The 16,711-nt window shown below is 39.4% G+C and overlaps 1 protein-coding gene across 4 annotated transcripts in view; it reads right to left on the reverse strand.

Moving 5' to 3' along the window:
• Window positions 1-16,711, reverse strand: part of VIT (vitrin) — a 177,370-nt gene that overhangs the window by 51,543 nt on the left and 109,116 nt on the right. For all 4 annotated transcript variants that reach the window (XM_089694254.1, XM_089694255.1, XM_089694251.1 and 1 more), the window contains 3 exons: window positions 12,747-12,880; window positions 7,181-7,240; window positions 3,782-4,003 (listed from right to left, as the gene is read on the reverse strand). In XM_089694254.1, coding sequence (XP_089550380.1) covers window positions 3,782-4,003; window positions 7,181-7,240; window positions 12,747-12,880 — 416 coding nt within the window. The remainder of the gene's footprint in view (window positions 1-3,781; window positions 4,004-7,180; window positions 7,241-12,746; window positions 12,881-16,711) is intronic.

The following is a 16,711-nucleotide window of genomic DNA, read 5'->3' on the forward strand; positions in this document are numbered from 1 at the left end:
TAAACACTTATAATTTAATTCCACTTCTCTCATACTAATATTTTCGTGAATTAATCTAAGCATATTCCTCTGTTGCTCCTCACTGATCTCCCTCCCCATATCTTTTCCCCATTTCTCTATATAAATTAATTTTGTGTCAGTGTCTAGTGCCGTTAAGATTCTATATATTTTAGCAACCCCATGTCTCCCATCTCCCCGTGTGTCTAACAGACTTTCAAATATATTCCAATCCTTTTTTGTTCTCACCGGTTTTGGGAGACTCTCAAAAAAGTGTCTTAATTGGTGGTATCGAACCTCGTCCATTCTACTAAAAACCTCTCCCTTTAATTTCACCATCTCTCTATAAGATCTTAATTCCTCCCCCACCATTATATCTCTCAATTGCGCATCCTGTTTAATAATCCAATTCCCCGTGATATCTTCCTTCCCCGGTGCAAAGTAATCTGTATTTTTAAGTGGCATTAACTGTGAGTTAAAAACCCAACCCCTTTGTCTGTGTAACATCTGCCAAACTTTTAAAACAATAGAAGTGTATGTACTTGTGTTAACATCTAGTCCACGGTGAGGTGTAGGTAACCATATAATTCTGTTCAGATTGGACCCGCTCAGTATATTTTCAATTTTGACCCAACTTTTCCCCGGGTTATGAGTCCAGTCAAAGATTCTCGCGATCAAGGTCGCTTTATAATATCTCTTAAAATCTGGGAGCCCTAAGCCTCCTCTCTCTTTAATTCTAGTCAGCGTTTCATAGCATATCCTCGGTTTTTTTTTCCTCCATATATATCCCAAGAGCATTTTCCTTAGTGTCCTAAAAAAAACCTCTGGAAGTTTAATTGGGATCATTTGAAACTTGTATAGGACTTTGGGCAAAATTATCATTTTTATCAGATTTATACGGCCCATCCAAGATGGATTTCCAGTTCCCAACCTCTTCAATTCCTCTTTTATCTCATTTAAAAGTGAGATGTAATTAATCTTATACATATTATTAGTTGAGGCAGACAATTTTACCCCTAGGTACTTTAGTTCTTTCTCTCTCCACACAAAGGGGAATTCTTCTTGTATTTTTTCTTTTTCACTATTTTTAAGATTTATATTTAAAATTTCTGATTTTGTTGGATTAATTTTTAAGTTTGATATTTCCCCATACTCTTTCAGTGTTTTCATTAAGTTTGGTAGAGAAATACGAGGGTTTCCAACGAAAAACAATCAGTCGTCCGGTATTCTCCATTTGAAGCTTATTTTCATAACAAAATTATAGATAGTTACATGTACATATTGCTTCTCACAGATATCTGACTTCTTATCTCTGTACATTATGTCGATTCACTTCTAGATGTCCTGTCCTTCATAGTTATCTGTAATTGCACTATTGCAATATCTGTAAAAAGCAAATTATTTCTTTCATCTGATGTATCCATTAATTCACTTTTTCAATATACAGTTGTGTCCAAAATTATTCAACCCCCACTGAAATTGAGTGTTTTGGCCAGTTTGACATTGCTTTTGATCATTCAGTCATCTTGCTTACATTTACATTAAAGAGGCACTTGTAGGTCAGACAAATATAACATAACAGTTATAATGAAATAACCACAAATGTCTTTTCTGTGCTCACAGCATTATCAGTTTTATTCAACCCCCAAGTGACATTCAATCTTAGTACTTAGTACAGCATCCTTTTACAGTTATAACAGCTTTTAAACGTGAAGCATAGCTTGACACAAGTGTCTTGCAGCGATCTACGGGTATCTTCGCCCATTCTTCATGGGCAAAGGCCTCCAGTTCAGTCACATTCTTAGGCTTGCGCACTGCAACTGCTTTCTTTAAGTCCCACCAGAGGTTCTCAATCGGATTTAAGTCTGGTGACTGCGATGGCCACTCCAAAATGTTCCAGCCTTTCCTCTGCAACCATGCTCTAGTGGACTTGGAGGTATGCTTGGGATCATTGTCCTGTTGAAAGGTCCAACGTCTCCCAAGCCTCAGGTGTGTGACGGACTGCATCACGTTTCCATCCAATATCTCCTGGTACTGAAGAGAATTCATGGTACCTTGCACACGCTGAAGCTTCCCTGTACCTGCAGAAGCAAAACAGCCCCAAAGCATGATTGACCCTCCACCATGCTTCACAGTAGGCAAGGTGTTCTTTTCATCATAGGCCTTGTTCTTCCTCCTCCAAACATAGCGTTGATCCATGGGCCCAAACAGTTCTAATTTTGTTTCATCAGTCCACAGAACACTATCCCACAACTTTTGTGGTTTGTCCACATGGCTTTTGGCATACTGCAGTCGACTCTTCTTATTCTTTGGAGACAGCAAGGGGGTACGCCTGGGAGTTCTGGCACGGAGGCCTTCATTACGCAGTGTGCGTCTTATTGTCTGGGCTGAAACTTCTGTACCCACATCTGACAAATCTTTTCTCAGTTCCTCAGCAGTCACACGGGGACTTCTCTCCACTCTACGCTTCAGGTAGCGCACAGCAGTCGAAGTCAGCATCTTCTTTCTGCCACGACCAGGTAGCGTTTCAACAGTGCCCTTTGCCTTGAATTTGCGAATGATGCTTCCTAAGGTGTCTCTTGGTATGTTTAACATCTTTGCAATCTTCTTATAGCCATTGCCCTTCCTGTGAAGAGAAATCACCTCTTCTCTTGTCTTCCTGGACCATTCTCTTGCCTTCACCATGTTTGTAACCACACCAGTAAATGTCTAGAAGGAGCTGAGTATCACAGTCATTTTAAAGCTGCCTAATTGGTGCTTATTATGCTTGATTGCTGCTCGGTGACATCCACAGGTGTTTTCAATACCTGATGGAAAGCACCTGTATGAACCTCTGTTCTTCAGAGTGGTAGTCTTTAAGGGGTTGAATAATTGTGGCAATGAAGAAACCACATAAGAACCATTTACTACTGTATTACATAAACAATTGATGTCATTTTAGTTGCATTTGGGTAGTTACAACGTCCTTGTAGGATTTGATTCTGAATACAATTCCAAATGTACACTATAGTCCCTAAACCCCTTTACAGCATTGGGGGTTGAATAATTTTGGACACAACTGTATGTATTTGGGATTAGAGAGAGGAAATTTAGTACTATTTTATGTATGTAGGAAGGAGAAGTAAAGACAATGGGGAGAAGAAAAAAAAGGAGAGGAGGGGAAAGGGGGTGCTAGAATTGACGGGGGGAGGGGGGCAGGGGCAGCAATTCGTTTGGCCTTATAAAGCAAATGGGAGAAGATCTCATCTCCCTTGAACATTTTCAGCAAGTACAGGAAATTCCTGTTGATCTTGTCAAAAATGCATGGTCCTTGTTACTTCCTGTGCACTTAAGCAAAAATAAGCTTGTCTTTTTTCTGTAAACTACTAATCCCATCATATTTATCTTTGAATACTGGACATTCTCTGAAATTTAATTTATATAGCACTACTTTAGGCCTTGTATCCCTTCTCTTTTTATGGTCTTTTTCAGATAAGGTGTAGGTGTGAAACAGATGCTGACTGATATGTCTGAAGTCCAGCCTAGGTGACAACCATAGCTCTCTACCTAAATGTAGTGAAGGAGTTAATGTAATCACCAAGAGACATGAAGTGTGCTTCTGTAGAATTACTAGGTAAATGTAATGAGAAAAACAGCCTGATAAAAGTAATGCATCCACTTCAACTAAGGATAGGTTCCACAGGATCACATTGAAACCCATATTTGTGAATTATTTCTAGAAAATAAACACCTGTCTACCAAACTTATGTCAGAGAATTTTATAAATGTATTCCAACCTACCTACCTGTATCTCTTGCCCGTACCAATGGAGGTCTTGTCCTGACTGTTGTAGTAGTAGTAGTAGTAGTTGTGGTGGTAGTAGTAGTAGTTGTGGGGGTGGTTGTAGGCTTTGGAGTTGTTGTAGGCTGTGGAGTTGTAGGTTCTGGAGTTGTAGTAGGTGTGGTAGTAGTAACAATTGACTGAGTTGTGGTAATAACTGGAGATGGTGCCTCTCTCTGTGGGATTTCTAAAAAAAAAACATTTTCTTTTTCTAGCCATAGTAGGATCAGCATTAATTTAGCATCTGTCACTCACAGAATATAATAAGATTGATTTAAAAGCTTTTTCATATTTTTAAGATTATATCAATAAGGATAATAATTTTCCAACAGCACCAGCCCTTCCTTCAGTCCACCCATATAACAGCCAAACATACTAGGGTTGTTCTCAAATCATATCAATCATAGAAATACTTGTAGCTGTGCTTATTAACATAATTCTTCTTTGAGAGTTTATACATTAAAATCTAAGTATGACATACAGTAGTTTAAAGGGATGTAAAATAGCTAAAATCTCCAGTAATTAACTAACAATTCAAAAGCTCATCCCAGAAAACTATGACAGCAAAGTGGAATCTGCAAGACTTGAGATGCTGGCTGACTGGAAACTCAGACAGAGCCATCTGAAAATGGATGAGTTCCTCCTTTGATTCATTTGCAACTTTAAATTTCAGCTTAAGTTACTGACCTCTGTAAATACCATGTTTTTTGTTAAACAGGCAGCAAGGAGACCTTGACTTTCAAACATTAAGTAACTTATATACAAACCATGGACAAAATCCTACTTAAATGCTAAGCCTTCTCTAGATGTCTATTATATTAGTGTTGGATAATTGTCAGTGTGATCAAATATCCAGCTACTTATGTTTTCCTGTTGCACTTTTAACAATATCTCTCTTTTCTTTTTCTGGGCCAGTTTCAAGATTAGGATCAACATACTTTATGAGCAATTGGGAATTGTATTGTTTTTTGTATTGTACTCACAATCACAGCTGACTGTTGCTCTCTGAATCTGCAGTATAAAAATGTTTTTCAGTAAAAGAGTAGCAGAATTCTCAAAGAATTCATGACTGGGCCTTTCATGGTAATTAGGCATTTCAAATACCCTCACCGGCCAATTTATTAGGTACACCTTGCTAGTGCCAAGAAAATATCCCCCACACCATTACACCACCAGCCTGAACCATTGATACAAGGCAGGATAGATCCATGTTTTCATGTTGTTTACGCCAAATTCTGACCCTACCGTCTGAATGTCGCAGCAACCAGTCTGCCCATTCTCCTCTGACCTCTGACATCTACAAGGCATTTTCATCCACACAACTGCCGCTCACTGGATATTTTCGCTTTTTCGGATCATTCTCTGTAAACCCTAGAGATGGTTGTGCATGAAAATCCCAGTAGATCAGCAGTTTTTGAAATACTCAGACTAGCCCGTCTGGCACCAACAACCATGCCATGTTCAAAGTCACCTAAATCCTCTTTCTTCTCCTTTCTGATGCTTGGCCTAAACTTCAGCAAGTTGCTTTTCACATCTACATGCCTAAATACATTGATTTGCTGCCATGTGATTGGCTGATTAGCAATTTGTGTTACCAAGCAATTGAACAGGTGTACCTAATAAAGTGACTGGTGCAGGGGCGGACTGACCATTTAGGCTCTCGGGCACTGCCCGAGGGCCCAGGGTCAGTAGGGGGCCCCATGAGATGCCCCTGGTACCTTTCATAGGCTTTATTGGGTGTGGTTTGAGTGTGGGCAAGGACACAGGGGTCCCATGATTTGCTATTGCCCGGGGGCCCCATGAATTGTCATTCCGCCCCTGGACTGGTGACTGTATATTTATTGTTTATAGCTGGAAACAAACACCCCACCAAAATTCCGCAAGGTGAAACATGTAAAATTGTAGGGTTTTGGTGGGTTGCTATTTCCACCTATAGACCACAAATATATTTTAAAAGGTTAGATCACATGGTTAATACAGTGAATTATTTTGATAGAGGAAGCCTCTTTCATTGTTCAAAGGAATGGTCAATCTTTTCTGAAAAATAGGATGTTCCTTCAAATATGGTTTGATTGGCAAGCCATGTGATAGCATTGAGTTTAGGCATATCACTAATGATTTAGATTAGGGCTTAAAATTTCAAGTCTAGACCTACTATCCAGGCACAAACCTTACTCTCCACCAGTTTCCCCACCCAACCTTGCCCAGGTCCGCCTCCAACCCCACCCCGTCATATCCCCCAGGATATGCACACCGTGTATGTTTTCTACTTTTAAGTCATGCATTGTTGTACTGCAGCTCAACCTCACTGAGGTTCGATTCTTTTTAGCAAAAAATAATTTGTTGCAATAAACATTTATTGTTTTATACCTGTGTGCACACTTTTTTTGCCTTTCAAAGTCCCAGGGGGATATTTCCATAGTTGTTGTCTGTTTCAATATTTGGGATGTTGGCAAAAACAGTGTAAATGGTGGGGCATTATACCAATTTCCTAGTCTGTAATCTCACCAGGCCAGACACAGACAACACAGACAACATGGGCATTATACCAATTTCCAAGTCTGTAATCTCACCAGGCCAGACACAGACAACAGTAAAATACATATGTTCTAGCCCTTTCTCTCTCTATACAAAACTTAAAACAATTGAGTGGTGCTCCACTCTAACTGTGACATAGAGTAACGACCTGTAGTGTGCATGCAAGCAGCTCACCTTAAGCTGGCCATACACAAGTAATTTTCCCGCAAGGCGGTGCAGAGCGGGCCTTGTGTCCCCCAAGGCGGTGCAGAGCGGGCCTCGTGTCCCCCAAGGCAGTGTAGAGTGGGCCTCGTGTCCCCCAAGGCAGTGTAGAGTGGGCCTCATGTTACCCAAGGCGGTGGAGAGTGGGCATCATGTCCGCCAAGGCGGTGGAGAGCGGGCCTCTCCTCATGTCCCCCGCGGCGGCGAAGAAGAAACCGGAAGTCGGAAACCGGAAGTCGGCTTCACAGTGAGGCTTGGAGCGCAAGTGAAACGCAAATCGATCCCTGGGGCCTGGGGATCGCATTGCAAGCCACCCGCTCCATCTGTGCTCGCCACAAAGGGATTTCCCCTCGGATTTGGCGAGCGGTCGAGTGGAAATTTCAAGCCCTGATTTAGATCATTCCTGGGGCATAATTATATGAAGCATACTATAAAAATGTATATATGGTATACATATATTGACTATAAAAGTTCACTTACCCAAATACAAAAACACTTATTTTCTACAGCTATTATTGTTTTGTCAAAAATGTCTAAAGTACGTAGATGATATCTATTTTTTTTTTACTTAGTGATAAACATGATAAACCAGTTTCAAAGAAATTGCGTTAGGGAAAAAACTTACCTCTAGGTTCCACGTATTCTAGAACATCGGGATATGTTACACCTTTCTTTCCTTTTCCCTCTGATTGAAACACACATAACAAAATAATGTTACAATTTAGTTTAAATTGTATGCATAAAACTAGTAGATAACATCTGACCTGGAACAGCCTGATTTACAACAGATATCTCCAAACATCAGATGATCATCTAGCCAATCCTAAACTGATCTACTGTTTAAAACTGTATTAAATGTGTTAACATTTTTAAGTTTGACTCTTTAAACAAAAGACAAGGTAAAGCAATACATCTTTACATCATAAATTACAATTTTACAGCAAATGAGATACTTGCATGAGATACATGTCTCTTATCATCTTGTATCAAATATATTTAATATAACCTTTTTGCCTCAGGGTTTTATGAAAGAATTTTTCCCTTTTGTAGCAAATTAAACCACGCTTTATAAAGTTTTGTTTTCATCTTTGGATGCAGGTGTTTAATTGATTTTTATCTTTTTAGCTCACTCAGTAGACGTGTCCTTTTTTAACCTGATTAACTCTATAACTATGTAACATCTAATCTTATCTATATTTTTTTTTCAGTTTGGTGGGTTAGCATAATATATTTAAAAACATGTAAACCAAAACTCTAAATTGTACATTATGAAGGAATAGTTAGTGTAAATCACCATGGTTCAATGGTTAAGATTATGGAAAGGCTACCAAATGGAATAATTACAGAAAATACATGAAAAGACTGACTAAGAAAAAGGCTACTTTCAGAAAAAAAATATTTTGAGAATATCAGTTGTCACAACTATCTTGATCTCCATCTACCTGCTAGCACTGAATGCAACAGCTCTCTAATGGCCAAGCTTCAAGTCAACAACCGGCCAGACTGGATCTTCAATGGAAGAAAGCAACCAAACATAATCAAAATGTTTTTTCCTGATGAACCCATTTTTTGACCCAAACCTTTCTGGCTGTGTTGCTTTTGATATAAATATATGTCTGTTTTGTATATATGTCAGAGGTAGAAAGAGACTTGTTGAAAGAGCAGCTTGTAGTGATGACCAAGTGTTTGGAAGACACTGCAAGCAAGGCAAAGTATTTAGAAATTAGGGAACTCAAAGTCAAACCTGCAGTGGCTTTGAAGTGTCTTCAAACCCCTGTAGGTCAAGTTGAAGATTTGAATGAGTGGTGTGCAGCCGTCATAAACAAGTCTAATACCCTAACAAAGGACACAGGCCCTGAGCCTGTAAGCAAAAGTAGAACATGTACCACTGTTACTTCCTATAAACGGGAAGCTGTAAATCTGAGTGATAGCTGAGTTGGGTCAGATAATAGGAAGGCAAGGCCTATGATCTCCAGGAGACACATATGGACTGATTTACTTAAGGTGGGGGTCCCTAAAGAGGAAATAAATGGGATTCCTATTCCAACTTTGCTTGAGAGGTAGAAGCAAATGGCTGGCAAAATTAGATTCAGTCACATTAGGTGTTTTTTTGTCATAGACTGGGTCACATTGCTAGAGAGTGCTATGCTGTGAAGGCAACAGCAGGCTAGTGTTCCCAGGACAGCACAGAGATGCAGGTTTGTTCTTTCCGCTGGAAATCTCCAGGAACTTTGGGCACCCTACAATAGTTTTGCAGTTTGCAATGGGCAGATAGAGAAATATGAGCAGTGAGCTATGTGTTTTGGCAAAGTTGGAAGGAACAAATAATATGTTTTGTCTCTCACTCTTTTCAGGTAATGAACATTTGAGAGGTGGAGCAGGCAGAGCAGATGACCAGGCCAGATGGGATTATGCAGACCAGAAGAGGAGGAGACAGCTTGAGGAAGATGCAGATGATTTCCTGATGATGGCTGAATTGGAGTGGACTTTCACCTCAAAATTTCCTTATGACCAGGAGGACAAGGGACTTTCATCTGAGACTTATTTTCTTTCCATCTACACAGACTGTCAAGGACATTGCTAACCCTGCTCAACAGAATGTTGCAGCTTTCCAGGGACAAAAGTCTGATCACTCAGAACATATGGGGGTCGAAAGGGAATTTTTTCCTCCCTTTTACAATATGGGGGTTTATTTCACATTTTCCTGTACAAAGGTTGTAAAGCTGCTGAGAATTGCTAAGTTTCATAGTTTATCACATATCATGCTGTAAAGAATCAAGAGGCGGAATGTGTTGCTTTGGATTAGTTGGTGATTTTTTTTAAAGCGTAGATATGTGATTTTTAAGTTACATGCATTTTGTTTGAAGCTAGGCTCCCTCTATTGATATGAACCCATTTGACTGATTTATGAGCAGCATAGGAAATGAGGTAGCAGGTGTAGGGATGGAGGAGTTTTGAACAAGCCATGTGCTGAGTTGTTTTGAGTAACAATAAAGACACACTTGTTCGGAAGATGGATGAGGAAGCAGTTGGAAGAAGATTCCATCAATGGAAAGTCCAAGTTGAGTAGCTGTTTTGTATACTTATTGCATACATATTGTACATGCTTATTTGCTAGGAAGAGAGTCAGATTTTGCATGTTGTAGGCATATTTTGTTATACTTTGTGACTGGGTGTCATAAGACGTCCTGCCAAAAAGAGCCGGTTACGTGGCCGCGGGGCAGCACAGCAGCGCGATCTGTCACTGGCTGTGTCCACATCAAGTGCGAACCGGACTCGGTGCCTGGCTGCATCTAGTGCGAGCCGAACACGGTGCCTGGCTGCATCTAGTGCGAGCCGGACCCGGTGCCTGGCTGCATCTAGTGCGAGCCGGACCCGGTGCCTGGCTGCCCGTTGCCAGTGTCATGTGACCGCTGTGACCAATCACAGCAGATCACATGTCAATTGTATACAATGGATGGATTCCTGTCATGCCATCCATTGTATACAATTTTGTTGTTAGCTGTGACTGGTCAAGGTAGACACATGATACAGACAGGGCCAAATCACAGCTCATCTGTATCATGTGATCAGTTTTGCTCAATCTCAGCTAATCACAACAAAAGACTGAATTAATCAGTTCATTCAGTAACAATGAGTGCAAATACATTGATATTAGCAATCATAATGTTTAAATAGAAAATAAAATACCTGATCACTTGCCCAGAGTAGTACAATGTTACTATGGTAACATTGTATTGCTTTGGTCACAGTGTGCTGAAAAATAAAATAGTAAAAAAAAGAAAAAATTTAATAAAAAATAAACAAAATAGAAACATTTGAAAAAAAATACAAATTCAATTATTATTATTATTTTCACCTAAGAAATGTAGCAGAATACATTTTGACCTAAATTTATGAATACATTTTATGTATTTGCAAAGGTTTATAACAGAAACAAAGAAAAGTGCGTTTTTTTCAAAAGTTTCAGATGTTTTTGTTTTATTTAGCAAAAAAGAAAAACTTCTTTTTCACCAGCAAAAGAAATCTCTATTTGTGTGAAAAAAATTATAAAAATTTCATATGGGTACAGTGTTGCATGACTGAGCAATTGTCATTCAAAATGCGACAGTGCTGAAAGTTGAAAATTGGCCTGGGCAGGAAGGGGGTGTAAGTGCCCAGTATTGAAGTGGTAAATAAATAATAATTTGTTCTGAAACCAACTATTGGCTAAACACGTCTCTTATTGAATTACCTACAGATTACTGTTCCTGCAAGTACAGACCATATGCAGGTACTGTAAATTCAGCACAAGTAGATTTCTCTTATGCACTCTTTCTCCAAGTAAATCTCTTGTTAAAGGACTTCTTTCATGCACAGTCAGTTTAAGCCTTTCATTAGTAAAATTAGATCTTTCATTGACTTTCATTAATGCTGTTAGCCTAGGTTGGGCTTTGTTGTATGACTAGAGGTTAAATGAGTATAGCCTACTTTCCTTATTTCCTATCAAACTGAATGTTACAAGAAAAACAAAGGTAATTCTACAACCGTTAGCCCTAAAATATGTTGATTTATTCTTAACTATCTGTATTTGTTTTCTGAGAAAATGTGTGTTCCCTCTACCTCAGATATACCAGACTGGCTTGGTTCTCTTGCTCCCTACCATGTAGTAATAATGTACAACTTTATTCCAAGATGGGGATTTTTTTTTTTTATGAGAATCAGCATCCCTCTTAGAGCTCATGTATACTGCAACTGATAAATTCACGTTCAGGAGCTTTTCAGCGTTTTTTTTCAGTAGCCCCTGAACTCTCCCTAATGTTTTCCTATGTGTCCATGTACACTATGTCGTTTACAGGCAGTTGAGTTTACAGTCGTTTTTTTTTTTCCAAGAAATTTTTATTGAGATATGAAAGGCATAACAAGACATAAACAAATACGGATCGCAGTCCGCGCAAGTCTTTAAGCATGTTCTCCCGTAACGCAGACGGGTTCAGGACATATAAGTAAATCGTAGCACAACCTGAAATACAGTCCTAAGGGGAAGGCATAGTATATACCCATAGCAATGATGTTAGCAGTATGTAATATATAGAAAGACGGGGTACAATAGTCCTTGTGTAGGGAGATCTAAAGAAACAGGACAGTGAGGTATATAACAATAGTCGTGTCAACTCAAGGCATATATGTCTTAGGATTCCGTACCTGAACATTATAGATTAGATTTGAGGAGTATTGTTACACCTGTGTGTCTGTAAGTACTCTGTACCTTATGAAAAATATAGTTAGTTAGAATATGGTAAAGAGGTGAAACAGAGAGAAAGAAGAGATGGGAATGAGACGAGCAAGGGAATGGAGGAAGAGTATGAGGAAAAATATCATAGTGGGGCGAGGAGGGACGTAGGGGATGAATACAGAGGAAGAGAGAGAGAGAGAAAAAGAGAAAAAAAAAAAAAAAGGGGGGGGGGGGGAGGTGAATGGGGGAAGGATGAGGTATATAACTAAATAGGCATAACCAAACCAGTCATATCAGTTAGCAGCTTCCAGGCTGAGACAGATTCAATACAGTCGTTTTTTTGAACGCACCAAACTTGTGTTCAGGAGTAGATTTTATTAGTGTTTCAAAAGCCAAATGCTTGTAAACGCGGCTAACTGCGCTTATAAGCATTTGCGTTTAGAAGCGTTTTTTAACTGTTCCATATCCAGATGCTGTCCAGAGCCTTTTTTCATCATCAGAAATGCATGCAAAGTGTTTTCCATGTATTCAAATGGACTTAGTACACCAGTGCAGTCAGTTCCAGGAAAAAATGGTAGAACGTGACGCATTATGCTCATGATGGGATCCATAGTGAATACAACCAGAAAAGACAGGTAATCTCAGCACATACTGCTCTATCTGCGTCTGCTCTCTCTATTTCTCTCAAAATGTCTGAAATAGTTAATTTTTTACTGTTTTTCAGTGCATTCTGGGCATTTTGGAAGGTCTCCTAAGGTTATCTTTAAAAAACGCTTCTAAATGCAAACGCTTATATACGCTTATTAACGCAGTATGCAAATGCGGTTAAATAGACGTTTTTAACCTACGTTTTCCAGCAGTCAGTTTCCATCGTTCAGAAGAGTTTTCCAAACATCCCGAGTACATAGAGCCTTAGATTTAATTCAACATATGCAAATTAATTTTAAAAATACATACACACTTTGCTATCCATTACCTGAAACAACAAATGACTCTTTCCAGCGTGGCAAAGACAACGATCGTATCCCATTTGAGAAGCTTCCCCTATATCCAGACTGTCCAGCTACTTTCCGAACAAGAATTTTCCCCCCAGAATTATCAATGACACCACTGTGAATAAAAAGCATGTTTTTTTTTCAATAAATAGTCATCACTTAAAATATATACCATTTTAAATTGATCATGGTCATGAGAACCCAAGGCATTGCTAGCACATTTTCAGCTATATTCAGATCTACACTTTGCATGTCAAAACATGACTACTAGGGATGTATTTATTAAAAAAATTACAGAACTATTTGTCCTGTGCAATTGCATGTATATTTATTCTATGCGAATGGGGGCAAAATTGAATGTTACTATGCTATTTTCTCCCCAGATTGAAAGTTATTTATTCATACAGAATATAGCGAATCAGAAACTATTGCAATTATGGTCACTAGATAGAGCTGATCATCATAGAATCATAGCTATCAACTTCATCTAATGGTCAAAATACAGCATTTTCTCAAACCTCTCTTTTTATGAATGAATAACATTCAACCTGGGGAGAAAATAGTCTAATAACATTCAATTTTTCCTTAGTCACAGGATGAAAAGCTTGCATTGCTTTTATAAACATACCCCAAATAGTCATGTCATGTATAAATACACCCCTTAAGTGCTTCTCATAACTAGGATATTTAATCTTTCCAATGCCATAGTCCCCTATACTGACAGCAAAATATCGAAAGCAATCTGCAGAACTGTCCTATGTGTGGATAATTTTGCAAAATACCAGAATTATCTCCATGAAAAACTACATTAGTATTTTAAAGGCTTAATTTGCCCAAATGATACAAGTAGTTTTGGAGTCACTTACTGTCTTTTTTACTTGTTTGACTACTATAATGATTGTTTTAGAATCCTGTATACTGCAATTTGAAGCATGAAGCTTTGGGCTACGAGCTAACAACATAACCCTCCTGACCTCTTCCAAGACTGTGTGATGTGAACACAATGATCAATGAAACCAGAAAGTAGCCCATGTTTTGAGCCTCCTTCTAGAATCATCTGTTTGATGCTCAAGGCCATAGAGATTGGTGTGAATATGGTAGAAGGCTGTACGCTTATAACTCCCATGCTATTTCTAGTTGTTAGGTTAAAGAGGCTTTGTTTTTTTCAGATTGTATTCTGCTTTTGTTATATAAATTGTGCTATATTGTTATAAGTACTTATCATTGGTAATATATATTTTGATTACATGCTTTATTAGTTTATACTAGTTATTTGTTCATATATATATACAGTCAGGTCCATAAATATTGGGACATTGACACAATTCTAACATTTTTGGCTCTATAGACCACCACAATGGATTTGAAACGAAACAAACAAGATGTGCTTTAACTGCAGACTGTCAGCTTTAATTTGAGGGTATTTACATCCAAATCAGGTGAATGGTGTAGGAATTACAACAGTTTGCATATGTGCCTCCCACTTGTTAAGGGACCAAAAGTAATGGGACAGAATGATAATCATAAATAAAACTTTCACTTTTTAATACTTGGTTGCAAATCCTTTGCAGTCAATTACAGCCTGAAGTCTGGAAAGCATAGACATCCCCAGACGCTGGGTTTCATCCCTGGTGATGCTCTGCCAGGCCTCTACTGCAACTGTCTTCAGTTCCTGCTTGTTCTTGGGGCATTTTCCCTTCAGTTTTGTCTTCAGCAAGTGAAATGCATGCTCAATCGGATTCAGGTCAGGTGATTGACTTGGCCATTGCATAACATTCCACTTCTTTCCTTTAAAAAACTCTTTGGTTGCTTTTGCAGTATGCTTTGGGTCATTGTCCATCTGCACTGTGAAGCGGCGTCCAATGAGTTGTGAAGCATTTGGCTGAATATGAGCAGATAATATTGCCCGAAACACTTCAGAACCTAAAGAGGTTGCACAGGCAGTCCAACTCCTCCAGGATGGCACATCAATACATGCCATTGCCAGATTTACTGCGTCAGTCTCAAGAGCATTCAGGAGATTCCAGGAGACAGGCAGTTACTCTAGGAGAGCTGGACAGGGCCGTAGAAGGTCCTTAGCCCATCAGAAGGACCGGTATCTGCTCCTTTGTGCAAGGAGCAACAGGATGAGCACTGCCTGAGCCCTGCAAAATGACCTCCAGCAGGCCACTGGTGTGAATGTCTCTGACCAAACAACCAGAAACAGACTTCATGAGGGTGGCCTGAGGGCCTGTGCTCACTGCCTGGCACCATAGAAATTGATTGGCATTTGCCATTGAACACCAGAATTGGCAGGCCACCATTGGCATCCTGTGCTTTTAACAGATGAGAGCAGGTTCACCCTGATCACATGTGACAGCCGTGAAAGGGCCTGGAGAAGCCGTGGAGAACGTTATGCTTCCTGTAACATCATTCAACATGACTGTTGGTGGTGGGTCAGTGATAGTCTGGGGAGGCATATCCATGGAGGGATGCACAGATCTCTACAGGCTAGACAATGGCACCCTTACTGCCATTAGATATTGGGATGAAATCCTTGTACCCATTGTCAGTCCCTACGCTGGTGCAGTGGGTCCTGAGTTCCTCCTGGTGCATGACAATGTCCGGCCTCATGTGGCGAGAGTATGCAGGCAGGTCCTGGAGGATGAAGGAATTGATACCATTAAATGGCCCCCACGCTCGCCTGACTTAAATCCAATAGAACACCTTTGGGATATCATGTTTCGGTCCATCCGACGCCACCAGGTTGCACCTCAGACTATCCAGGAGCTCAGTGAGTAATGCTTTGGTCAAGATCTGGAAGGAAATACCCCAGGACACCATCTGTACCATTTTGAGTTGGTGCAATGAAATTTCAGCAATATGGACTAGCCTGCTGCATAATTTTTCCACTTTGATTTTCGGGGTGTCTTTGAATTCAGTCCTCTGTAGGTTGATAATTTTCATTTCCATCAAACGAATGGGCATCCTTATGTTCCTACCCAGTCTTTATCAGTATAGATATCCAGCATGATATTTTTCCCCATTGAGATCTGATGTGTTTTCAAATTGTTCCTTTAATTTTTTGGGCAATGTACTTATATCCAACTGTCTTTTTTTCAGACATATTATATACCATCCTTTCTATATTTATGTTGACCTCATGTAGATTCAAGCCCCCAGTCATATATACGGTAACCAAACCTCCTGCAGAAGACTTTGGCTTGTGTTCCAGCAGCCTCTGGCCATGATGGACATCCTCCATTCACACACGGAGCCCTTCTATATGAGCCATTCTAACATTTTCTGATGTAGATGCTAAGCCACCCAAATAATTTTATCTGCTTAATATGTTAATTTGCTCTTTTACCTATACATTCCTTTATGCAAAATGTATACTGTATATATATATATATATATATATATATATATAACATTTTTTTTTTGCATAAGTGATCCTTTATGGCATTTATATACAGGGCTACAGGGACAAACTGCATTGTGTTCCTTGATAGTATTATATTGCAATCATGTTTTTATACATATATATATATATGAATAATTTTTTTTCGTATTTGGCTCAGAGTTTGGTGTGTTTGTTGGTTTGTTTGGTGACCTTAGACATGACCGGTTGCTCCACCCCCTATAGTGAGACCAGTTGTGTTCAATCTATGGTTCAATAAATATATAGAATACAAAAATATACTCACAAACAATGAAGTATTTCAAGCATGTAAGTTCTCAGAGGAACTATGGAATGGTAAAACCTGCGCGAGTCCCATCATAGGGGTGAACACTCAGGGAACAACTGACGCGTTTTGAAGGATGTCCCTTCTTCATCAGAGCTCTGATGAAGAAGGGATGTTCTTCGAAACGTGTCAGCTGTTCCCTGAGTGTCCACCCCTATGATGGGACTCGCGCAGGTTTTACCATTCCATAGTTCCTCTGAGAACTTACATGCTTGAAA

Source organism: Staurois parvus, unplaced genomic scaffold, assembly GCF_062004578.1.
Source record: "Staurois parvus isolate SC_StPar_1 unplaced genomic scaffold, SC_StPar_1.0 ptg000657l, whole genome shotgun sequence".
Lineage (NCBI taxonomy): Eukaryota > Metazoa > Chordata > Amphibia > Anura > Ranidae > Staurois > Staurois parvus.